Genomic DNA, 26,814 nt, shown 5'->3' on the forward strand with positions numbered 1-26,814 from the left:
TTGTTGGAGCCGGTGTGTGCCGTCCGCCACAGCAGCTCCTTCCCTTGCCTGTCCCGGCGGGTAGCAGAAGGGCCGTAGCCCCACCGCTCCATCACAGTCGTCCCGCCCCCAGCATACACCCCATCCCCACTTTTTCAAACAAAAAAATTAGGGGAAAACTCATGCAGAAGAGTGTTTTGAGGGTGATCAGCTGTTAAGCTTTCAGTTACAAATTAGTAAAATTCGCGTGATTGTGGATTTGATTGCCATCTGGGTGATGTTCTCTAGCTCTATAATCACATACAGTGCAGATCTCTGGTTCTGGATTATTATGAAACAAATACAAAAAAAAAAAAATTGTATCTGGAAAGTGTGCAAGCTGCAGAAAAGTGACAGGAACCATGTTTTCATACTGCCCTCACTGGCAACTTAGATAAAGGGATTACTTTTTTTTTTTTTAAGGATTTTGGAAGAACTGTTGATTGCAGAGGCTTCTGGGCTGCCTGTGTACTGGCTAAGCAGGGCCAGGCGCAGCTACTTTGAAGCTGCTCCCTTGCTTTTTTAATTCAGTATTTTTAGGGCTACCTTTCCTCCTATAACCAGTCGTATTGCTTCTAGTCTTCACTAGTAAACCTGTAACACTTCTGGGGCAGTGTTCCTTATCTCAGGTTTTTGGTCAGTGTGCACTTGTTGCTAAGCCTTGTGTAAAACAGCCAAATCCTGTTGGAAACTAGAAAGATACAGGTTGCGAAACTACAATCCAAGTCTAAAATATAAAAATATATAAATATAAACTAACAGTTTTGTGAAGGAGAAGGGAAATAAAAAAACCTCAAGCCCTTTTCACTTTTCTCCCACTTCCTAACCTGAGAACGATATTGCAGATGTAGGTGTCCTCAGTGTAGCTACCTGTAGCTGCTAATAAAGAAGACAAATGAGATCAATTTTGAAACTGGTAAAAATAAAAACTTGCTTGTGCAGGGCAGGAGTACATTGTGAAATTCATTGTCAGATGGTATTGGGGCCAAGTTTTAAGCAGAGCCAAAAAAGACCAGATCTACTAGTATGGAAAACATTCTTTAAAATTTGAGACATAACCTAGTCAGTGGTTGGAGCTTTAAGAGTCAGAAAAAGTGAATTTATTCTGTACTACTGAGGTGCTGCATGATGCTGAGTGAGTCACTCTGCTTGCGTTTGTTTCTTCCTGCACTGTCCTTTTCCTGCCTTGTCTGTTGGAGATTATTATTAAACTCCATGACTGCTGCTGGACAGTGCATACCACAGTGGTGCCTCAAGTTGTCTGGGGCATTCAGGCAGTAGTAATGCAGTAGTGTGACTACGAGGAAGCCTCTGGGTTGCCTCTATGAATCAGACTTCTCATTCCAGTGAGCACTGTCTGAGTTTTCCTCTGGAGCTATATGAAATTACTAAGTCTAGTTGAAAGCAGCATAGACCATATAAAACATGAATTTAGAGCTTTTAAGCTGTGTATTGTATAGAAATTGTCTAAACTGTGTTTGAGCCGTGAGAGACTTGCTGAAGTTCTGCATTTCTGAACAGACCACATAAAGCTTAAGATATTGCTTATATTGCTTGCCTTTTAAATTCATAGCTAGAGGTTTAATTAGATGTGTGGAGATGGATTTAACTTTAAACCTCTGGATTTTCTTAAAATGTCTATGTAAACATGCAGTTCTTTATTTTTTTTATTAAATCTGTGAATTAACATGCCAGAAGCAGTCTTGGTTGTGTAGTTGGTTTTCATTGGTGTTATAGTAGTGTTCTTTGTATTTACTGTTTCACTTCTTTTTCAGAGCCTGTTTTTTCAAGGTGCAGTACTCCTTGCTCTTGTACCTCAGTGTCTCATCATCATGACTCATAATGAAAGAAACCTAGAAGCAGTTCAGAGAACGAAGGGAGGCCCTTCTCCTGTAAACAAACAGAAGGGAAACATACCCAGTAATGTATCCACTAAGAACTCCTGTAATGCACAACATTTACTGTAACTTTGAAAAGAAGTATAGAGCAATGCTGCAGTACTGGTACCCAGATGGCACGTTGTTTTTCCTTTGTGCTCTGCCAGCTTGTGGTCCTGTGTTGCACAGGTCTTATCTGTCTGTACTGAGGCACTATTAGCAATTCTGTACAATGTCAGTGTAAGTGCTAGAGGACAAAACACCAAAATGCAACTAAGAAGACTTAAACAATTCTAGTAGCAACCCCTTTGCAATTGCAGGTGTTGTGTGTCTGCTAATGGTCAGAGAATAATAATCAAGGAGATCAAACTCCTAATAAATGCTACAAATGTACTACTGCTTTCCCTGGGTGGTAACTTTCACAGAGCAGGTATCAAGTGCTGTGTTGTATTTCTCCTCTGTGAGCTATTTGGACAACAGGGTATTTGGGCTGAATTTGCATCTTTCCCTTGACTTTTAGTAACTAAACAAATTTGAAACACAAAGTGTCCTGGCCTCACTTGTTTTTTAGAAGCATTCACTGAAAGGCAACTTCACATACAGCTTCTATAGAAACTACTTCAGCAAGGTCTGTGATTAAGACACTGCTTCTTCTTCCCCTCCTTTCTGTAACTGGGTTTATCTTTGGGGACTGCCCATCTGGTGAACTCCAACAGTCAGATAATTGAGAGCAGAGTGCTCTCATAGCTGGTAGATAAATTAGGAATAATAAATTAGGCAGCTATTGGATTAGGTGAGGAAATAACACTCAATGGAACTAGTTTCCTGAGTATTATGAGTAGGCAAAAGTCATGTAAGTATAGCAAAAAGCCTTTTTAGTGATTCTGAGTAGAACTCTTTGCAGAGGGTGAATGTGAAGGTTAACTGTTTCCCCTCTCCTTTTTTCTTTACAATGTGCTGTGGCACTGAAATTGCTTTGTTTTGCAGCTGTTTCTTCAATTTTGATGGGGTGAGGGTGGACATGCCCCTCAAGCTTTAAAAAAGCAACCAGTTTTTGTTGGCTTTTTATTGTGTTTTTGTTCTTTTCCCTCTGGTTTGGTGATACAGGAGAATGAAATTTTTTCTTGACACTTGCCTTGATGGGGTTTGCACACAGTAGGGGTAACAAATAAGCAACCTTTCTTTCTTATCTCATTTGCTGCGTATCACTTCCTTTTCCAACTCTCCTTCCTACGCTTGACAGCTTTTGCTTAAGGTCTTTCTGCCCAGCATCCTATATTGTCCCTACACCAAGATGTGAGGCATAGTGACTGTCTAATTGTTATTCTTTGCTAGGAGATTCCAAGTGCTGAGGAGTAGTGAAGAGGCACTGAATGTTAATGTCTCCTGTAACCCTCCCACCAAATGCAGTGCATGGCTCTGAACTCTTGGACACAGTGTAGACTTGACTGCGGGTGGCTTGACTAGCTGCAGTAACTTAATTTTTTCTCTTAATGCTTCTAATAACATTAAAATAACTGTATCTACAGGGGACTGAAGCTAAATGAGCAAACGGAGCTTTAAACTCTTGTTAAAATGCCTTTTCGGTCCCCCACAGAAAGTTTTTTGTTAACTTGGAACTGTTGTCTCTTTTTGGTTTGAATTTTTTCTTTCTGATTTGAATTTTGATTTTGATTCAACTGTATTCCACTCTTTTACTCTACTCTGCAAAATAAAACCTGCATTTTATTAACTGTAGGATGTGAATGGCACAGCTCATTGTTCTGAGTATATCTTTTGTCTTTGTACTGAAAGCAAGAAACTAGCCTGCATGACTTAGATGTTCCTGTACTAGTTGGAGGCCCAGAGTTAGGAAAAAATTGATCCAGCTCAGTTAGAATTTTGCTGAAGAGATTCTGTCCTCTGTTGTTTATTGCTTCTGATGGCTTAAGTATGGATGATTTCTATTAAACCCAATATAACCTTGTTCTAGTTTTGAAAGGTATTACATAGCCTTTTTGTACTAGCTGACAAATTCTTGTATCACAGTGTGGTACTTATGTCACAGACATACTGTAGTAGTACACTGAGATACAGCATCATCTGTGTTTCTCCAATGCTTTGGGATTTGTTGTATCTTTAGAGCAGACTTGGAAAAGTATAGGCTTGGTTTTGGCCAGCTTAATGAAATTCTGGAAACTTCCTCTCTTGAGGCTATTTTGAAGTATGTTCTTTGAAGTGACAGTTGCTGCACAGATGCTTATAACCAACATGTTGTAAAGCTGACTGAAGTTAAAAACAGTGAGGAAATGGATCACACGTTTTGACATAGTTGCTTCTGCCTGGCTGGAATTACATGGTGGTTTCAATAAGAGTTGTTTAAAAACCTGATAGCTGCAAAATTGATAATGTAAAATTCATTCTAAAATAATGCTTCCTCTGTGTCCAGAAGGAACTTCTGTGGGTAACTGTACTAATACTCTTATTTTCCGTGCATTGATGTTTCAACAAATAATACAAATAACAATTACAGGAAAGTAACAAAGCTGCATTTTTCCATGCAGATTTTTGCAGTTTGGTTTTTATTTTGTTCACTGCTCATTTTCCTGTTTTGGCATAAAACATTGTGATACTTTTCATGTCAACAGGTGGAAACAAGAAGAAAATTTTTGCTTGCCTCTCTAGGGATCTGTTGCTTGAAATTTTCTGCTGCCTTCAAAACAACTGCTGTTTTTGTACTAGCAATTTACAATTGTATTTACTATTAAATAGTGCCTAGCAACCCCTAGACAGGGCTTTTGCTGCTACAGATGACTGTCACAGAGTGTGTATATCTAGTTGATTTTCACTTGAGCAGGGTCTCTTTAAGATACTGTCAAGTGTCTGAGTGTCTGTAAGTCTTGCCCTACCTGGAAGTGAATTATTACATTTGGTAATAGATATTTGAACTGCTGGAATGCTGAGTCTGAAGTGGACTGTGAAAGAGCATAAAGGAAGTTATTCTTTTCAGGTGGCAGATTTGGACAATTCTTAAAAGTTTTTGAAGTGAATGTGGCTTATTCTTCATAAACACAAATTTCCCACTGAATGGAGCATTAAAAAACATTCCCCTGTGAATTCTGGGGGATTCTTTTTGGCAAGCAAGGACGTTTCCCAGGGAGGTTGCCAATATAAACATCTTGTGTGTGCACTACCTTGGGCTCCTCCTGCTGCCCCACCTCTCTGAAACAACTTAGCTGGCACTGGCTTTGTCAGACACTGTTGCACAGGCTGCTGGAGTTGAACTGGTCATGCTATTGTTTGGGAATTGCTGCCTAAAATTAGAGTCTCTTTAGCCAGCAAGACCTCCATGTGACAGGGAACAAACATTATCTGTAGTTTTCCTTCCTGCTTCCATCTACTGGGAGAGAGAAGCTAATGCAATGCAGCCAAATTTCAGAGAGCTAGGAAAAGCAAATTACCAGATACAAGCTTTTGGTCAGACTGTACCTGTTCAGAATAATTTGAGTTCAGCTTGATTATTTTGGAAGAATATTTGTGGTTTTACTGTTTTTGTAAGCTTGTAAGGTTTACACAGAAATGCAATTCTTAGTTTAGCCGATACTAGTTGTGAAGTGTTGATGAGAGCTGCTGGTGCTTTCAGAGGTGGAGAGTGGAAGGCCTCATGTTGGAGAACTTGTTCCCAAATACTTTACAATAAGAACATAGGCTTTGTTTATTTCTTTTTAAAACCCCAAAGCTTATAAATAATTGTATTTGTGTTACGAATAGAGATGCAGTGGATTAAAAACAGGACTAGCAAGATGAGCAGTATTGTGTTAACTATTGCAAATCACTGCAAAGCATTCTTGAAAGCTGTTGTTTTTAGTGAGGATTTCATGTCATGAATTCACTGAAGCTTGTCAATGTGGAGGGGAGGGAGAAAGTTGTATATCATATGCCAAAAAGTATTTTTTAAGTAATTCAATTATATTGTTTGACACCATTTCAACTACCTGCTTAATTTGTGAGGTTTAATTAAGATATAGTCAGCTTTTGCAGACATGGACATAAAATCAATGCCTAGTTTGCATGAGGAAAAGGCTCTTCCTCCTTTCAGGGTCTTTTTTTTTCTATTTTTCTTCAAAGAAAAAAATCATTAGCAATTCGGAGAGCAGAAGCAAATAGCCATTTTTAAAATTCATGTCCTCAAATGTTAATTTGATGCTTTGAGGCATAAATGACCTTTCTAACCAGCCCAAACTTGTCAAACAAAGAAACGATAGAAAGTAGCTGCTTTGTTCTAATACAACAGACTGCTTTTCAGGGAGAATTTCAAAACAATTCTGCCTCCCTCTTCTCAACAACATTAAATTAAACTTTGGCCTGTGCTATGTTTGAATTTAGATGTGTATACATCATTGGAGAGTTGGAGAAGGAATCTAGACAACCTGTGCAAATTGAACTGTAGACTTCAGCTCCTGAAGCCTAGAGCAAGTGAATAATGCTTTCATCCATATTTATCCCAGCTAGTATTACTTAGCAGTTAGGAAAAGCAGTTAGGTGTGGGGCAGAAGCTGAAAGGATGAAAAGGGGATTTCTTGTCACAAAACTGAAGAGTGGAGAGGAATGGGGAGAGGACAGCAATAAAACCACCACTGCCTCTTGAACCCTTTAATTTAAGTCTTTAGATTGCTGTATAAATCTTGGAGATCAGATTTAAAAATTAAATGTAAATCTTTTTTGAGTTCCTAAGGATTTCATTGAGACTGGAACTGTGTGTAGATATAAGATGTACAAGCAGGAAAAACACTTAGTCTATCAATGCCAAGTCTTCTGTCATTATCAGATTTACCAGAAAAAGGTACACAAAAAATATCATGGTGGAAGATAAAAGGAAATATAAAAAAATGAGCATGTCTTTACACAAGGTAATGCATTCTTTTTTTCTACCTCTTTAAAAAAAGAATTTAAACTAAGTTTGGTGCTTAATAGCATTCTACCCTTCCAGTTGTGCTTGTAGCATCTTACTTTAATCTCTTGAAGGACTGATGTGCTTCTGAAGCAAGGATCAAAGTATTAAATTTTTTCCCTAGGAGATAAGTAGAGATACAGAGTAGTATTCTGGTGTTGCAGTTCTTATATCTTCTCAGTCTTAGTTTGTATCTGTATTTTTTGTCATTTCTCACTTAAGAATCTGCATGCAAAAATGTAACATCTAATTCCTGAACTTGTTCTTACATTAGAAATTTAAAAGTGTCCTAATTTTTCACTGGCATGTTCTGCTGTATAACCTGTATTAGTTTTTCTTATCTAAAGCATAATTTCACCATCAAGTTTCCCAGCTAGATGGGTAGAGGTAGGCACTGGTCATTTTCAAATATTTAGCAGCTAAGCAGTGTCATAAAACTTCAGGATGGTGTTATTACCATTCATTTAATATTTGGTCACTTGAATCTTTTATGTCAGAGTTTATTTTATCTTAGGGATGAAAAATGCAGTATGTTACAAAAAATATTTGAGGAAAGCTAATGTACCTCCTTCAGCTTTTCTTTTTAGATTATCTTCTCAAAGCTGTTTTATATAAAATGGGAAGAAGAGAAATTACTTACCTCTTCAGTTTTTCTTTTTGGCTTAATAGATGCTTCATATGTAACCCCTAATGGTAACTTTTCTGACACTTCAGGATCAGTCCATGAAGGTATTTTACTTTGCCTGACTCTGTAGTTACCATGTGTGTAGCATGGCAGTCACAGTGGACCCAGACATACCACTTCTTACAGGGAGTGGGGTTATTGGACTCTGAAGAGAGAAGAAACAAAAGAAAAATTCTAATTATTGCTTCCAAAAATACTGAGTTCTTTCTAAAATTTCAACACATGAACAAACTAGTCTGCTCTGTGGATGAGAACAGAGACCTTTCTTTTCTACTATAGCATCTACAAAGTTGGCCTGTTCTAGACTGTAAAGTGGTAAATCAGTATGTACTCTTCAGATCTTGGAACAAGCTGTTACTGCCACTAGGAATGCATATCCATGTACCAAGACTACAGAGTTGCTGGTAGAAAACTTGGGCCAGCAGCACAAAGCTCAACATATTGACCTAAATATGAACAACGCTTGTTAGTTATCTTACAGCGTATTAAGTTTGCAGTTGATTCTAATAGTTGATCCAGATTGCTGTCAGACTATATTTTCTTGCACAAAAACACGTGCTTTTGCTTTAAATTGGTACAACTATTTAAATTCTTGTGCGTATTTTAAACAACTGCTACATTCTTTTAAATTTGGTAATTTGAATACTGAAATGACAAAGTATGAATGGAGCTTTAAGCAAGGTTTTAAACACAGCAGAACTTCCAAAAAAACCCCTCTGCTGTAATGACACTGTCGCTGGCTTTTTTCCAGACAAATTTTGTCTGCTCTTGGAGGCCACAGCCTTCTTTTAACGCTGGGAATTACTTTATATGTTGTACCCCTATTAGATATCCAACACAGTAAACTGCTGAAAATGCTCCACCTGTTTGGCCTTGTGTGTATTTTGTGCTACCATGACAACTCAGTCACATAAAGTCTTGGGTTTGTGGTTTCCAGGCCTGATTAATACAATGTACTGTAATAAGGAATAGGAAAAAACCCCACAGGCTGTTTTCCAATTTAAATACTCCCACTGCTCCCAAGACTTCCCCAACTTTCTTTGTGCATTGTTGCAGATTAGTCATAATTGAAATATTTGTTTTGTTTAGTGTGGCACAGACACTGGGAGGAGTTACTGGAATTTATCAGAGCTTTCAGTCCCTGAGCAGCTTGGTTTTGGGGTCTCTGAGAAGGAGGTATGATTTGCTGTGTATCCTAAGAATGACCTAAGGTACTAGTTTTAAAAGCATTTCCATGTCATGCTTTTACAGCACCAGTGCTTATCCAGAAGGATATTACAGATAATACAAGCAAGACAACTTATTTTACTGTTGATACATTCTTCAATTGCTGTTACTTCTTTCCTGTTCCAATGTAGATAGATGGGAAATGAGTTGAAGAGTGTTCAAGCACTGAAATGGTAAAGAAAGCAAAACACAGAGCCACAGAGCTACAGATGTTTAACTTTTCTATGTACAGTGGTAATTGGTTTGAAGAAGTAGTCTTATGAGTTTTCAGTTTTTTAAATGGGAATTGTAATTTAACCAAATGACATTATTTTTTTTTACTACAGCTGCTGTAGTGCACACAGAAATGTGTGCACAGCTACTGTTTTTGTAAACAAAGCCTAGTAGGCAGATGGCAGTAATATTTAAAAAGTTGAGCGATACGGTTTGGGCAGCATCCAACTGGAATGTGCTATGCTTTGCCTAGGTACTTTAGATTTAGTACACAGTGGAAGACCTTAAATGTATTATCACTGCAATGGCTTGCAAGAACAAATAACTATTATGCAGAATACAAATAATGCTTATTAAACTTGCAGTTGATTCTATCTGGTAGACGATCCAAATTACTGTCAGACTGTATTTGCTTACACATAAACAGATGTGCTTCTGTTCTAAATCAGGATAATTATTCCAAACCAAGTTATGCATATTTTAAACAACTGTTAAATACTATGTTTCAAAAATAATTTCTGGTTTCATGAAGACTTAATTTTTCTAACAGTTCCTTTCTTCACTGTTACTCCATTCCATCCTTCTATTTAAAGCGTTCAAACTTAGTGCCGTATGCCTGAAAAACTGCTGTTAAGGAAAGCAGGAAAATAGTTTTCTTGCAGTGTGTGGATGCCTAGATTACTCTGCTCTTCTTTTTATATTTTTAATCTGTTGGGTAATTGTTTACTGAGATGTATTAAATAGTTTTGCTTAATTTCTAAAAGTAGGCTGTAGACTGGAACATTCTTAGCATCATCCTAGTCCTTGTCAAATTTATTGGGGGGTAATTAAATGGATCCAGCTCTTGGTGACACAGCTATGGGAAAATATGATCCTCAAGCTATTAAGTGGCAAAATAACCAGTAACCTTTTCTAAGACTTGAAGTTAGTATGATCAATAAATGAGGGCAGACTTTATTTCTTTTTTGAAGAATGGGGTAGGTCTTCCTGTGAGGCTGCCTGCCTCTTCCCTTTTCTATCCCCCTTTTTGATGTGAGAAAAGTCTGCATTGTGAAACAGTTGAAGCAAACAAGCTGGACACACCCCCTCCCCACCCTGTATCCTATCCAGACTGCCTGTTTCTCATGCACTGCTCTTCCTTGGAGCAGACATTACTCTACAGGTTGTGCTCTTCTCTGTGAGCAGCACAAGCAGGGGCTCTTCTTCTCTCTTCATTTAGAATTCACCTTCTCCTGGTGCTAGACATCCTTCTCATCAGAGAGGGTCAGTTTACCCTGCAAGCTTTTTACATATGAACTTGTTACAGAGTGATGTGAGTAGGAAGCAGTTTTTAACAACTGCATCCTGACTCTCCTCTGGGGCTGGGTGTCACACAGATGTTCCTCTGGGATAGCTGTCAGCCTTGGCTGTAGGTCAGCCCACTCTGCCATCATGCTGTGGCTTCACTACCTTTCCTCAATGTGGCCCTGTGCCGGTAGCTTATTAGTTAAAATATGTAACATTTTGGGGAAAAAAAATCACATGTGGGGAAAAATCACATAGAGGACAAAAGAAACGCACAGAATGAAAACAGAGCTTACATAACAGTGAGAAGAGCAAGATACAGAGAAAAACAAATCCCAGTTAGACAAGAAGACCTTGCAAGTAGTCAACAACCTGTCCTTGAGACAGACCTGTCACCTGCAAAACAGATTAAAGGAATGGAATGGAGTACTCCCCACAACTTATCTTGCTATAACCTTGACCACTAGCTAGAAAAGACTAATTTGACTCACTGTGTTAATATCTCATCAGCATATTGATATGCTAACATAATACCAAAATACCCACCCACAAGCTAGAGGGACTCCTACTAACAAAAAGCCCCCTATTCTTTGAGTATATGTAGTGAAGTTTTTAAGCACTGTCTCTTTAAATTGAAATGTTTTGGTAGTCAGATTGTTTCTCTTCCTGTAGACTACTTTGTTAAATATGCCTGTTGGAAGAAGTAGATTGTTTGTTTGTTCTTAATCTGGCATAATTAGTTTGATGAATTACTTTGCTTCCCCTCATGCTTCAGAGATTTCAAAAGTTCTGAGGGTACTTCCTCTCTGATAGGGTCATGATTGCCATATCTTGATGGGTATTGTTGTGTTGTTGGATCAGCTTACTGCTTTAAAAAGAGAAATTTTGTATATTCCCATAACAGCACATAAAAAGAGATGAAAATATTTATGTTGTTGCTTTATAGAATGTCTTAAGCAGATCCAAAGAAGAAGACTAACTGGCAATTTTTGTGTTGTTCTGATTGCACGCAAATGCTGTGTGAGTATATATGTGTAAGAGGGGGTGCTGGGCATGATACTGGTTTTTCCTTCTGCAGTTCCTCCCTGGTACATCAGCATCTGCAGTTCGTACTCTGATCAGCAGCACATGGCAGATAGCAACCCACTTCCAACCTGCTGATTTCTCTAAAATCTCAGGCAATGTGGTCATTCATGCTCTTCTTTTAAAGAAATCTCAAGACAGCCTGAATTTTCTACTGTGTGAATAAAGAAAGGATGAATAAGAAAGCCTTGAGCATTCTTTCGTATTGAAACAATAGACTGTATGACTATTACATGCTCATAGTAGAGAAGACTAGCTTGAACCTATGTCTGGCCAACGTGGGCTCTCTCTGACACTTCTGTCTCATCTGTAGGTCTATTTGCAGCTTTGAACAAGGAGAATGGACCAGTTGGGATTTTGCTTTTGACGTTCTGAAGCAGCCTGTGAGGTCACTGGAGTGTTGTCATAGCCCCCAAATCTTCCTAACATCAAAATTATCTGACAACTAGTTCTAGAAGAAATGGCTTGCCCGTGTATCCTCAGCATCTCATTGAGAATAAAGCTTGTTTTAGCATAGTGTATTGGACTCTTCTTTGACTTATGTTAGATTTGACCTTCAACAGAGAGCAGATTATTGCTTGTTTCAAAGCCGGTTTGCAAACACTACGTTTCTCAGAGGGCATCACTTCAGTAATGCAAAGTAAGTTCATTGCATTTACTTGGGCAGCTTTGGAAGTATGTCATAGAGTTCAGAATCTGAGCTGGGAACATGCTAGTTCTCACTGTGTTCTAGACTAGATGGTTGATAATTTTGTATCCTGGAATGACCTTGTTCATAATCGGTTTTCCCTGAGTTAGGTGTAGGGAGGATTGGTGACACTGTCTCAAGAAGACATTTAACATAAGAGCATATTGAAGCCTTTCCTGAAGGCCATGAAACAAACATCTTACGTATCCAATGCTTTACCTTTGTTTCTCTAGTTTAAAACTTTCATTTCTTTACTCTGATGTGGTTTGCTATTGTGAACATACTGGTATGTGATAGAACTCAACATTACTACTTCAAGTATCCTCTAGGAGAAAGAACAAAACCTGTTGCAAAGGCTGCTGCTCTAATACAAGTATTCACATTTCCAGTGGCAAGAGTAGTCTGGAGTAGGTTTCCCACCAGTTGATGAGATACAATTCCCTTTTCACTTTCTATCGTATCAAACCAGTGTTAAACTATAAATTAGGGAGTAAGACCCAGAAATTAAATTATGTTATATTAATAGTTGTAGGCCAGAAGCTTGTAATGTTTTGTTTTCCTACTCTTAGTGCTGGGGTTTTCTTGTCTAAAATAGTTTATGAGCTGCTCATTTATGGCTGTGTTACAAAGAACACCAGGGAGAAGGCCTAATAAAAAGTACAATGTTTTTCAAAGGGAATAATGCTACCTTAGAATACATAATATCTGAACAAACAGGCAACGAACAGCATACAATTCTACACATTATGCAGCTGCATTAAATATACGTATCAATAAGGTAGCAGATGCTGTAGTTGTGAAATAGCCATGTAAAGTAGCAGTCTTTAGCAGCAGAGTGCTGCTCTGTGTCAGACTCCTTCACATGTGATGAATAGCTAATTTTAGCGCTCTCATTCATGAGACACTGGAGAGTATCAGGGAGGGGTAGAGAGTTCCAGCAACCAAAACCAGCAGGATGTGCTGAGATGGGCTTTTAATGGAGCAACATTTCTGAACTCTTGGGGACAAATTCATAAAGAGGGGTGCTCATCTGTTACTTTGTATTCAGACTGAGAAATCACTGCTGCAAACAGGCAGGCAGTCACATCAAGTGTGGATTGCAGGGATGAGATGGTGACAAGTTTCAGTGCTTCTTTGGAGATGGTGTATGTATGTATGGTGTGCAGCCAACAGATGAAAGCAAGCAAATACATACATGATAATTGGCACTGAAAAGGTGAGCAATGTTTTCCTTCATCCCTCTTTCAGACCATGGGAGGACACTTGATGATCCAATTAATTTATGGCACAGATTGGAAGATTCAGCTAGCAACTGAATATGGCACTTGCACATGTCATGATCATTGTCTTGAAAGAGGTGAGAATTAGGAGTTCTCTTGCTGAGAAGCAGTGTTTTCTTGCTGAGTAAGCAGAGGCCAGCAAGCTTTCAGGTTTCTAGGTTCATTGCTGTTATTTTTTTAAAAGTATTTTTAAAATAGTTGACTTGCTGTTCAATTATTTATGTTGGAAAGTGACCCCAGTTAACCTTAAAAACACCATAATTGCTTGCTAGGACCAAGCTAAGTCTATGTGTCTGGACATCTAAGACTTGATTGAAAAATTTAAGAAGGGGAGGAGGTTATCATAGAACATCTGTCACACTCTGTCTCATCCAGAGATTCAAACTGCAGAGAGAAAAAGCAGATTTCTAAGGAAATGACTGATAATGTTTGCAGCTCCTGATATGTGTCTCCCTCCATATCAGAGGAGGAAGCCTCTGTTTGATGAAGTAAACAGGAAAAACCAGATGCAGGAAATAGTAATCCTTGCTACATAGTCTAAACTTCCATGGTATAGTGAATAATTTATTTAAACCATTTCTCAATAGGTAACAATAATGCTAAATTATTGCTGACCTTCTGGAAACATGATGCTAGTTGAACAGTTCTTTTCTTTCCCATTTGACTGAAGAGGGTCTAGATGCATTTATTTTATTTTTTTTTTTTTTTTTTGTGCCATTTTAATTTAAAAATGTGGACAGCTTTGGCACATTACTGAGGTGCTTCCTTCAGATTATTCTGCTGAGAGAGAGCAGGTGAGATTTGTGGAAAGGGATGGTGATGTTGCAGGGGAAAAGACCTTCTATTTCTTCTGAACTGTTTGAAGTATAAAGGAAATAAATCAGTAGTCTTCTACTGAAGGGGCCTGACTTTGAAGTATTTCAGTTCATTTTGATGAGACGTGGAATATAGACGGTGTTAAAAGTTAAAGGCCTTGTTTTCAGTTTGTGGGTTTTCATTATTGTAACAAAGGCTAGATACAGAAATTAACTCTTTCTGCCTTTCTTATTGTGATATAGACAACTACTTCAAATACTAGCAGGTCTCTTGATCTGAGTATCTTGGGCAAAAATAAAAAATAATTTACATGTGATCTTGTCTCTGTCTTGCTGTTTAAGTGCACAGTGACAACACAGCCTTAGGCAGGTGAGAATGTTATGATGTTACAGTTGGTATGTCGCTGAATTTAATCTTAATTTAATCTAAGAGAAAAAACATTCTTTAACCATTAGTAATAATATCAACAACTGATGTTAGAGGCATGATTCCAGTTCAATTGTTCTGCCAGCAAAGGGCACCCTCTGTCGTTATCTGCACTGTTTCAGAGTTCATATAAACACCTATTTTTTCTTCAAGAACTTTGAATGATCTTGCTTCCACCCCCCGAATATATGTATGTAGGTTATGATAAAAGTTAAGAGCACAGACAGAGATTATTCTTTTTGCAAAAGGTGGACATAAGATGTGTGTCAAAAAGGAGATTTAGTGCCACTACAGGACCGATGTCTAATTTGAGATAAGTAAAATTGACAAACAACCTTAAGTTAGAAAATTAATCAGTAATGTATTTAGTCTTGTGAATTTGTACTGTTTTAGTTGGCAACCAAAGCCAACAAAACAAGCCATTAACCACACTTCTACAAGTACACCACCTACCAGCTTATCACAAATGCTAATAACTGTAGTATAGATAGGTTGTCAGAATCTGAAGGCGAAAAATAAATGGGAAGAGAATGCAGGGATCTGGAAGTGAGGGTGTCACATCTTCAATGTGTGAAGCTGCTTGTTTCTTGGCTCACTTGTGGATAGACTTGCCATCCTGAAGGTTTTGTCTCCCCAGAGTGCACTGTAAAAGTGAAATAAGTTATGATGGCTTTGTAATAGTTTCCTTTTCCTCCGTCAAAAGGTAGTTGTAAGGTGTTTCGCTTGTCAGTAAAAGTTAGAAATATTTGTGTTCCTAGATGTGTTTTTTGTTGAAGTCTTCAGTGTAGTAGCTTATGTACTGTAAAACATGGTCTCAAACAACAGCATGCTGAATTCTGGTAACTTAATAAATCTAGATTATAAATTAGAGTGTGTTTAGTGGTATAATTTGTCCTCCTTCCTTAAGTTGCTTTCTTTAATTTATCCTGGCAGTTTTGGTTCCTTGATTGTGTTATGTCTGCGTTTTCTGTCTTCCCCTTGCCTTACCAAACTTTTCACTATCTCTCTGTTGTACAGAAAGTCTTGATTTTGTGGATGTGAGGCATGAATTAAAAAAAAAAAAAAGTCATGTTGCATTTTATCTTCAACCCTATGCCTGTTAATAGAGGCTTGGATAGCTTAATTTTTGCTAACATACTACCAAGATTCTGATTAACAGAATGACTGTTAGCTTGTTTAACTCATGGGTGCTGCAGATTAGAGAATTCCTAAGAATTTCTTGGCTCTGGCAAGGCGGCATGGTGTAACTTGCTTATTCATGGAGAATTACTGTGTGGCTTTAGAGTAAGGAGTGGGCTTCTAAATTACCTCTTTAAGAAAATAGCATATGAATTGTCCCTGCATTGTTTGAGGACCAGCTGTGTGTTCTGAATGTGCTGGCATTGGTGTATTCAGTAGAAGAACATATATATATATACCAGGCTCCTCACCAGCCCACTCCTACCTGTACTAATTCCAAATTGCTGTGCACACAGCTCCCAGAAATCAGAGATGCCAAGAATTTAGAGCCTATAAACATACATAACTATTTTTGTTTGAACTAACAGAAATCTGTATTTTACGAATATAAAAACATACATTAGCAACTTACTCTCAAAATTGTCTGTGTGTTTGGAAATCCATTTTTCTTATATGAAGCCTATTCATTCTACATCTCATGTCTGGAAAGATGTGGTGAACATCTATATGAAGGAGTACCAGTGTAACAAGTTTTCTTAGCCAGTTTTGATGATGAGGTGGGCTAGCCCTGACTGCTGTATATTGATTTGATTTAATCCATTAATAAATTAAACAGTGAGGAGTGTGGAAAAACCAGGGACCACAAGAGCCTGATTTCATACAAGTCTACTTGTTACGTTGTTTTAGGCTCTGTGACAGTGTGTTGTCAAGGATAATATGATGTATAGGTGACCTTTGCATGATTTATTTTAATGCTTTTATTGTTATTACAGTAGTTCCTTGGGAGTCTAATCTGCATTTAGGGCTTGACTGTAGTTGGCTCTGGGGAGCTCCAAAAAAATACTTCATCCAGTGTTGGCTTCAGCCATGCAGTGTGACTCACTTGTGATACTGATTTTTTAGGCTATCATCCTGAAACTCTTTCAACATGGTTTTAATGGCTTTTTCTCTGCTGTTTTGTCAGGAAACACTATGTCGTATTTCATTATTTTTTTCTAGAATCTCTTGTGATGCTCTGGTGACCAGAGGAAGTCGCTGAAAATATTTATCTTGTAAAATGTACTGTCCCAGATGAACTGAGCCTCTACCAAGTCCAACATTTGTACTGTTGGTTCTACACTTAAAAACTGTCTTCTCTTTTTACTTCTACTCTGATTATGATTAAAACAATTCAGTGGACATCCCAACTTCTGCAGTAACACAAAAACGTATGCTAAAATGTAAGCATTACAAACATTTTGTAAATGCTAAGAATTAAGTCTTTGTGGATGTTTAGTGTGCAAGTGGGAAAATATGATCATGGACATAAAGAAAGGGATTCTCACTTATTTTTCATTTGGCACAACTGTAGTACTGGATTTTTTATTATTATTTTTTTTCCTCCACTTTTTAAACAAAAGAAAAGAATTTCACAACTAGTAATGGAAATGGGACTGGCAGTTTCCTCTTCTAGGCCAATTGTAAGATTTCCTGATGTCAACTAAGTCAGCTTAGTCTCAAATTTATGCTGGCTTGTGCTTTTGCATAGCTTAGACTTGAACTGTTTTTGTGTAATCTTAAATTATTCAATCAGTTAAATGTTTTGTGTTGCTGTAATGACCTAAATACCTTTTAAAGCAGGATGCTTGTGTTTCAAACATCCTGTGCTAGGTTTTCCCAAACTGTAAGTATGGTTGTGGAAAACCAGACACTCTTTTCAGGAAGTAGCAATTTTATAATCTTCTAAAAATCTCTTCCCAAGTTTATGACTGATTGCTGTTGTTTTCCTGTTTATGATATCCACTTCCCATTAAGAAATACAGTGAGAGTCTGATCAAGCTCTTATCAAAAGAATGAGAAAGCAGTTTTTCCTGAGGATACAGCAGTGGTATGAGCCAAGCAGAATGTAAATTTTCTAGGGTTTTCTTCTTGCTTTCACCTATTTTCTGATGAAGCTTAGTGGTTTTGTTTATCTTTGAAAGGCTGTGTAGGCAAGTGCTGCTAATCATACTTTACTTGTATAAGTCAAGCAATGTTGGAGACTTACAGAGGCACTCTACAAATTAAGTCAAAGGTGATCCATAAATTAAGACAATAAAGCTGGTACAGCCTGTGTGTGATGTAAAGGACATGCAGTAGCAGCAATAAAAAGTATGAAAGCAGTACAGATGTGGTTGGACTTGAGGATGGAAATTTTGAAACAAAAAAAAATTGGTTGGCCCGGGTTCTTCCTCTCTTTCCAAAATGCGCAGGTCTTGCTGGAGGTTTTCTTCAGTATCAGATTATTTAATTTCTGTTACTTACTTTTGGTGGAGACCGATGATTCATAGTTGAAGGTAAGCCTTTAACTGTAGACATATAATACAGAAAATGTCTGCTCTTAGCAAGAAAAATGGAAATAGTAACTTAAAAAATAAAATACAATCACAGCATCATAGAGTGAGTTCCTCCTTGAAAGCTAGTAACCAGGGTCTTTGCACTGATTTTCTGAAGACGGGAGGTAAATCCATCCTTGTTCTTGCACACCCTCAGCATGTTCTCAGGATGCAGATCCTCGCAGACTGTCTGTACATCCTGCTGTCTCAATCTGTTCCCTTTAGAAAAAATAGAGGCCTATGAACTTCAGTGGCAAATTGAGAGTTTTGTTTATAGAATTTAAATATAGATTAGTAATCTGTCTTAACCTCTTGTTTCCAGCCTTTGTTATGGCTGAATGTAAACTTGAGCCTGATGCTGAGCTACATTTATATTCTCTTACAATTCACCTATAAACATTTTAGCGTGTATTAGCTGGACAGTCTCAGTAGCATGGTTATTTATTTTGGAATAGCTCCACTTCTAGCAACTTTCTTGAGTATTGAGTACCCTTTTTTCTTTAACCTTCATTTTGCATTTACTTCCAGTTTCTCTTCAGCACCATTGTAGTTTCAATGACTCCAGCTTCAAGCTTTTGCCCCAGTGACCTGCTGTATGATGGATCCAGGCAGTTTCCCTCAGCTCCCTTCCTTTTTTTTTTGTTGACTGCTGCTTTTATGATAGTTTTTGCTGAGAGAGGAGCTGTTAAAACTCTTAGCATAGTGAAGCAAAGTTTGTCTCTAACTGATGTCCTTTTAAAAAAAAAACCAAAGAAAAACCAAACAACACAAAACACCAACAAGTTTGGGTTGTAAAGCTGAGAGATGCTGGCCCGCAGCTCTGCCTTGCTAACCTTCTGGCAGGGGTCAGTCATCATTAACGCTTCTAGCAAATGCTCAGCACTCTACTAGGCCTTTAGTTAAAGACAATGTCTGCTTCTGCTCTGCTTCTGCTTTGTGAGCTATTAGCATCATTTGCCATAGCATCCTAGATCACAACTGGGACATCACTGTGATAGAGGTAGAGTTCCATGTTACTACTGTCCAGAAGGCATTTTTTTTGACACATCTCTATCTTACACCCAGATTTTGCTCCTTTTGCTTTGCCCACAAAACTAGTGCTACAAACACCTGAAATGGGATTATATCCATATTAAATGAGTTGAAGTGCAAATGACTTTGAGTTTTTCCAGAGATGTAATCTGAGACTGTGAGCAGTGCTGGTGAGAACATAATTTGTAGCTCATTCAGGTTATCTGTGGGGTGAGTTGCAGGTGGTTTAATCACAGGGGTAGCAGTGAAACTTAGAGAAGGGACCCTTAAGGCTATACTCATGGCTGCATATTTTTTTCAATGCCAGCGTCTCCAGACAGCATGAGCTGCTGCAGTCTGCATTTGCTTTTAAACAATCCAGATCTTAATCGATGTTGGGCATGGGAAGGCACTTTGCTGTGTTATTTGCTGTTTGAAAAGCTTTTCCCTCTTTAAATTAAAGTAGTCTGGATGGATGTATCCTGTCCATAGTCATCCATGACTCCTACTCAGACCACAATGATAAACAGTTGCTTTTGAGCAGCTGAAGTGTGATCAAGCTTGGTCTTTGTCTAATGAGTGTAATTAGTTGACCAGTTCTCAGATTTAAAGGTTTGGACTGCTGAAAGAATTCCTGGAATATGTATATATGTATATATATTTAAATTTTTTAATTTTTTTTAAGTAATGGCTGAATTTAGTGTTAAGCCTAAAAAAATGTTGCTGCTCAAGTCACTAGTGGTGCCACTGTTACAGCATGTGTGATCTTGGACATGCACTGGCAGCAGTCAACTTTGAAGGTGTTTAGTAGAGCATGTGCATGGAGTTATTTAATACTACTGCAACACTTTCTTGCTTGCAAAAGTCTCAAAATACCAAATCCTCTGTACCAGCGTGTACTATGGTAACTATTTTCCATTTTAAATCAGTGTTTTCCCTGGTTTGTAAGTAGGCTGTTAACATTAGCTTTAGGCTGAGTGGTGGCATGCAAAGTTTTGACTTCATAATAATTTCAAAATATGTTGTTGATCTGTTTACTGTTCCAAAGTTCAGGCAAAATTAAATGTCGGATACTACTTTGCCATCTCAAGGGGAAACCACTTCTTTAAAAGAAAAAATCTGAATGAGGTAAACATGGTTTAAACTTTTGCTTGTCTTGGGAAAAAAAGTGTAACCACTGATATAAGTTATGGAAGAATAGCTAATGGGCATAGTTAAAACCTACTTTCCATAAGCATTTCTTATTGTTTGGTAGGCAAGATGAAGCAGAGGTATTTTTTACTTTGTACAGTACTTGTAGCTGGTAAGCCTGCAAGTTAATTTAAATTACTGTTAAAAATAGAAGGTATGTTTCTGATTTTCAATAGCAACTACTGAAGTAGGGGGAGGGTTACTCATACAGGTTTTGCATGCTCTACACTCCCCAACTCTCAGAACAAGCTCTTTTTTTTTTTTTTTTTTACCCCCATCTCTGTAGGTAGTCTCATTTGCTGGTCTCTTCTACTGTGAATGTTAAACAACTTCTGAGCTTTTCTAAGGAGTATAGATATGGTTCTTGTAAACTACATGGGAAAGGAGCCAGTGGATCACTATTAAGGAACACGTTGATTTTCCACATAGAGTTAGTAGCATATTTCCTAGTTTTACCATAATGTGTGCTTATTGAATGAGGCAGGCATGGTGTTCTCAAAAGGTACATACCAGAAAGCTATTCAAAAGCACTTTTTTTTTTTTTTTTAAGCTTTATGATATTTCTGTAATCAAGCTCTGATAATTTTATATTTTTTTATAAAGGATCAATGATGCCCAGTGGTGATGTATGTTTGCATTTCAAAGCTTTCAGTTACAATTCTGAACTTAGTAATTTCTTTTTTTTAAACCACTGAAATTCTTGACAGTGCAGATATATTAAAAATATATGTAATGTAGGTTTGCATTTTTAGTACATTTTGTTAAAGCACTATTACTGTATGTTCATAAGAATATTCTTATATATATTTTTATATATTCTTGTTCATAAGAATATTCTTGTTTTTTAAGCTGGCAGTATGTTTGTTTCAATGTTGTTATTTGTATCTTTGAATAGGCAGCTAAAAAGTTTATTGAGAAAGATTTTTATTTTTTTTTCAGAAAAGTTCACAATAGCTTGCTATATTGTTGACTGAATCACAAATGAATGTGGCTGGGCTTGAATGAGAGGTTTGTTCTCTAATTTCCTTTTTTTTTTTCCCCACCCCTTGTGTCTACTAGAACATCTTAGAATTACAAATTCTAAATTCCTGAGAGAAGAGAAACCAATTATCTAAAATTTTAGATGGAATTACTCTTGTACTCTCATTTCCTTGAACCATGATACCATATAATCTCAACATAATTGTGTCCTTGCCTTGCCCCGCCCCTCACCCCACCTCCCTTCAGCATTTTACAGTACTTATTCTGATCATTTTTGTTCATTTTGGTCTGTATCTTTTAAAAATGCATTTTTGGACTTGGGTATATTGGGGAAGATGCTTTGTAACACTAAGTGATGGCAGAAATAGATTAAGCTTGTGAGATGTCATTGATGCTTATTTAATGCAGTAACTTTGCTCCCTATCCCATGGGCTTAGTGGAACTCACTATTTCAAAGTTTGTTTTCGACTTGAGTAACTAAAAGCTGACCTGTTGTTCCTTCTCTGCATGCCACTGTCATTTTTCCTGTTTAGTGCCTTACTGTTTAAAGTTTCTTTTGTTATATTTTTAAATATGTATGTTTTATTACAAACATATATACTTGTGTTGGAAAATACCACATTGTAGTTATGTGTGTTTTGATTTATCAGGCAGCTTTACAGTCATAGAATCGTAGAATGATTTGAGTTGGAGTGACCTTTAAAGATCATCTAGTCCTAGCCCCTATGCATGGGTAGGGAGACCTGCCACTAGATCAGGTTCTTCAGAGCCCCATCCACCCTCTCCTTGAATACTTCCAGGGATGGGTCTTCCAAAACTTCCCTGGGCAACCTGTTTGAGTGTCTAAGCACCCTTGCACTGAAGTATTTCCTCCTAATGTCTAATCTAAATCTCCCCTCTTCCAGTTTTAAACCATTACCTCTTGTCCTCTCACTACAAGCCTTTGTTAAAAGTCCCTCCCAGCTTTCCTGTAGGCCCCTTCGGGTACTGGAAGGCTTCTATAAGGACCTCCTGGAGCTTCTTCCAGTCTGAACATCCCTAACTCTCTCAACCTGTGCTCTTAGGAGAGTTGCTCCAGCCCTTGGATCATCTTTGTGGCCCTTCTCTGGACTTTCTTCATGAGCTCCATGTCCTTCTCATCTTGGGAGTTCCAGAATTGTGCATAGTACTTCAGCTGGGGTCTCACCAGAGCAGAGTAGAGAGGCAGAATCACCTCCCGTTGACCTGCTGACTACACTTCTTTTGATGCAGCCCAGGACACAGTTGGCTTTCTGGGCTCCAAGAGCATATTGCTGGCTCATGTTGAACTTCTTGTCCACCATCACTCCCAAGTCTTTCTCTTCTGGACTGTTTTTGATCCATTCTCCAACCAGCCTGTGTTTGTGCTTGGGATTGCCCCAACTCAGGTGCAGGACCTTGCACTTGGCTTTTTTGAACTTCATGCAGTTTGCACAAGCCCACCTCTCAAGCCTGTCAAGGTCCCTCTGGATGGCATCCCTTCCCTCTAGCCTGTTGACCTCACCATACATGTGTTGTCAGCAAGCTTAGTGGGTGTGCACTCAATGCCACTGTCCATGTCGCCAGCAAATATATGTAAACAGCACTGCTCCAAGTACTGACCCTTGGGGAACACCACTTGTCACTGGTCTTTCTCTGGATGTCATTGGTTAATCACTGCTCTTTCAATGTGACCATGCAGCCAGTTCCTTACCCAAAGAATGGTCCATTCATCACATCTGTACTGTTCCAGTTTTGATACAGGATGTCATGTGGGACAGTGTCACATGTTTTGCTAGGTTGAGGTAGATGATGTTGTTTTCTCTTCCTTTGTCCACCGACACTGTGATTCCATTGTAGAAGACCGTCAAATTAGTCAAGCAGGATTTGGTCTTGGTGAAGCCATATTGGCTGTCATCAGTGACCCCTTTGCTTTCCATGAGTCCTATAGTATTTTCAGATAATGGATTTGATATATCAAACAGATTTTGGTAAAAAAATCACTTTGTAAAATTCACTGACTTCTAAGTGCTTTACCCCAATGGCACTTTGGCACAGTCCTCTTCCAGATGTACAGTGGCTGAAAATGATGAATTTTTTTTTTTTTTTTTTTGGCTGTTAAATAATTTTTGCAGTATTTGAGGTGAGGCGCTTAGCAAAAAGCTAAATGATTTCATAAAAGAGCTTCATTTGGTATGTTAATGCTCCAACTGCATTTCTAAGTGCATTTTTGCAGAGTGCAAAGTCTCTTTGTATGGGCGATACCAGCAGACCTTGAGTTACCGGTCAGGTGCTGGTTTGAAAACAGTAAAACATTTTGAACTGCAGCTGCTGAAGGGAAAAGGTCAGACACGCCTGCTCTAAAAGTAGCAAACACGCTTTTCTGTCTGTGACTCTTATTGTTTTTAGACAATAATGAACAAGCTTATTAATTTAAAAGTGAAACATTAGTGTTGTTGGGGGTTTTTGGAAATGATAAATATTTCCAGCAAAGGTTTTATAGCTGAGTAAAAGAAGTATTTTCCCTTTGAAGGGAGATACCTATTTGGAGTGATGGCTTTTAGCTGAAGAGGTGTTTTGTGCTCGTCTGGATCTTTTAGTGAAATGTCAGTTTTTGGGTCCCTGGCAGGTGATCCCTTTTGCCTTCTTCCAACAGCCTATAGCATCTCTCTTCTCAGCAAGCTATACACTACTGCTGGTGAAAGCTTTCTAGCAAAGTGCAGTATGTCAATTTTTTTAGCTGCTTCTAAATTCTCATACTTTATTTTGAGAATATTAGGTGATTAGGTCAAAGTTGAATGAAGGCTATACCTGCAGGAGGGAACAGCCTTCCCTGTTAAGTATTCTGTATAGTTGAAAGAAGTGGAGAAGGTGGTATTTGATGCCTGGTAGATTAAATTATAGCAGCCCTACTGAGCAGAAACATTCTGAACATACTTTTCTCTGATATGTTGAAACTTTTTAAAGGTCTTGTTCGCTAACAAGAATTTATTTCTTTCAAAACATAAACAAAAAATAGTGTTTCATAATTACTGGATGTAGTACATGATTGCAGTGTAGTTAATACAGAGCTTCTACATTTTAGCCTGCAAGGGCAACTGACATTTTTATTTAAACCCTCTGTAATTTAAGATGTGTAGGTTAGGTAACTTGGCTGCATTAGTACTGTCATTGTTTAGACCAGGATTTGTGTTTATAAATGTTGCTGCTTGTAATGTGAATTCTCAAAAAAATCTCAGTGGAGAGGGAGGGAGAGCCATGACCTGTGTTTGTGTCTGAACAGTGTAGGGACTTAAAGACAATACTTCTGCTAAATCTAAATATTTCTGGAGACATTAATCTTTCCAGATTAACTTTTTCAAATGCTTGAATTATATACTGACAAAAATGATAATATTGTTGGAATGGCTGTTTGGGCTTTTTAGTTAAAAAATTAGATTTAATGAAAAATCTTTCATTGGGCCTTCCTCTGTTGGAATTAATAGGAGTTTGGATACTTATGAAGAGTAGGAAGGAGTGGGATCAGGCCCTTTCAATGTTCAGATGTGAGGCTTTTCCTCAGATCATAGATGAGACAGTTTTATGTATTCTTCATAGGAAGGTGATATTAAAACCAAAAATCTCCTGTGCCATTTCCTTAGCACCACCAGTCCAAATTTCATTTACTATGAATAAACCTGAAATAAATGGAGCTGGCTAAGTTTTAACAAAGCCTCTCTTTTTTTAGAGAAAGCACTTACAGGAGCGTATTGTGGCTACCTAAAAAGCAAAGGGAAATGCAAAGGGAGGAGCTCATGCTGCAAGGGGTGATTCCACTTCTTTTCTCTGTGCCAGTATTGAGTGAAGACCAGAGCAAGAATACCATGTGTGCCTGGGCTTGTTCATCTACCCACCCTTTCCTCTGGTAGCACTTTACAGCATACTGCCTCAACTTGTACTACTCTAACTGGCAAACATCCTTTTGTAAAGTCAAGGTTAGTGTGTGCATATGACCTTCAGGGTAGAGTGTCAGAGTACTGCAGCTGAATGTGATACAAACAGTAGTGCTGGCTGCACAGCCTGCTCTGAAATGTACAGTGTAAACAAATGGAAAAAAGATATTTTCCTCTGTTTCCTGTAACTTGAGCTTTTTAAAAAACAATTGGATATACAGCATTTTGGAATAGAGCTGTGTACATATTTGTCTTTTTTTCCACCTAATTTTCTTGTGATTCTGCTTCCTATGGCACACTTTTCTGGTATATCAAGATTACTAAATCAGTTTTGGACTTTGAGGGAATGTGGTTTTCTGTTATAAATAGTTAAAGTGTAGTGTGTAGCCTAGATTTTGTTTGCTGCATTGGTTCAATACTAGAATGTCATATGAAATTTAGTTGTATTTTATCTATGCCTGTGACTTAATGCTTACATCAGAATCAGTATCACACTGATTTAAAATCCAAAATAAGCCCAAAAATGCAGCTACTTGGTGATAAAATAGTGAGAGACATACCTGGGTCTCTCACCAGACATGGGTTTAGATCTGACCTCCAGAGTTGTAGACCATGGTTCAACAAGCTGCTGTGTTCATTTAGTGGCATCTTTGCTTAAGTGAACATCTGTTGTATGGTATACCATACCTTCTTGCAGTACAAGAAAGCATAGCTTTTTTGCCTTGTGTGTTATTTTGCTGAACAGGACCATAATGCAGACTTCTGAAACAGTGCCCACATCTCATTCAGTGTTACGAACATGATATTCTTTGTATTGGTAACTGCAGGGGTTTCTGTCTGCAAAGAGCTACACAAACATAACTGTCCTACCAGATCGTTGGGATGAAGGTGAGCTTTTTAACAAGAGATCAGTGGTGGGACAGGTGAAAGGAAAGAGGTTAAGTGACTTGTGTCACTAAGTCAGTGGTGGAGTTGAGACTAGGAACTGGGTTAATGCCACTAGAGTGCACTACTTCCCTCTTTCTTTTTGAGAGGATGGTTCACTTTGCTGGTAGATGCTGCAGCCTCCCTGGTGGGAGGAAAATTGCTGCCAGCTTGCTGAGATACTGAGAGTTTCGTATTGGTCTAAATCAGGTGCAGCTCTGCTTCTGCAGCTATTGTTTACCAAATAAACATTTTCTTACTATCAAACTTATATGAATGTTGTGGTGCACTGTCAAGGGTGGAGGGCTGTTAAACTAGCTTTTTACTGTCCTTTTCATTTTATAGGAGATGAAGAGTGGATACAGAAGAAAGGGTTAATAATATTCATAATTAAATCAAGTTCTTTAAAATATATAATTTCTCAGAAATAGATTATGGCCTTATTAATGAAAGATTCTTGATAATGAGGTACAGTATTTTATTTACTTTATTAAGTTCTCTTTTTTCCCTGCACAGGTTTCCACTTGAGCGGCACAGTGACAGAGCCTGCAATGCAATCGGAGCCAGAAACTATTTGCAATGTAGCTATCAGCTTTGATCGTTGCAAGATTACCTCAGTGACCTGTAGCTGTGGAAACAAGGACATATTTTACTGTGCCCATGTTGTGGCACTCTCTTTATACCGGATCCGCAAGCCAGATCAGGTCAAACTGCATCT

The 26,814-nt window shown here is 38.1% G+C and overlaps 1 protein-coding gene across 1 annotated transcript in view; it reads left to right on the forward strand.

Annotated features, from left to right (window-relative positions):
* Window positions 1-26,814, forward strand: part of ZSWIM6 (zinc finger, SWIM-type containing 6) — a 146,337-nt gene that overhangs the window by 71,085 nt on the left and 48,438 nt on the right. Inside the window, 2 exon segments of the mRNA XM_010005408.1 lie at window positions 26,000-26,060; window positions 26,613-26,814. Of these exon segments, the coding sequence (XP_010003710.1) occupies window positions 26,000-26,060; window positions 26,613-26,814 (263 nt within the window).

Source organism: Chaetura pelagica, unplaced genomic scaffold (genome assembly GCF_000747805.2).
Source record: "Chaetura pelagica isolate M959 unplaced genomic scaffold, ChaPel_1.0 scaffold37, whole genome shotgun sequence".
NCBI lineage: Eukaryota > Metazoa > Chordata > Aves > Apodiformes > Apodidae > Chaetura > Chaetura pelagica.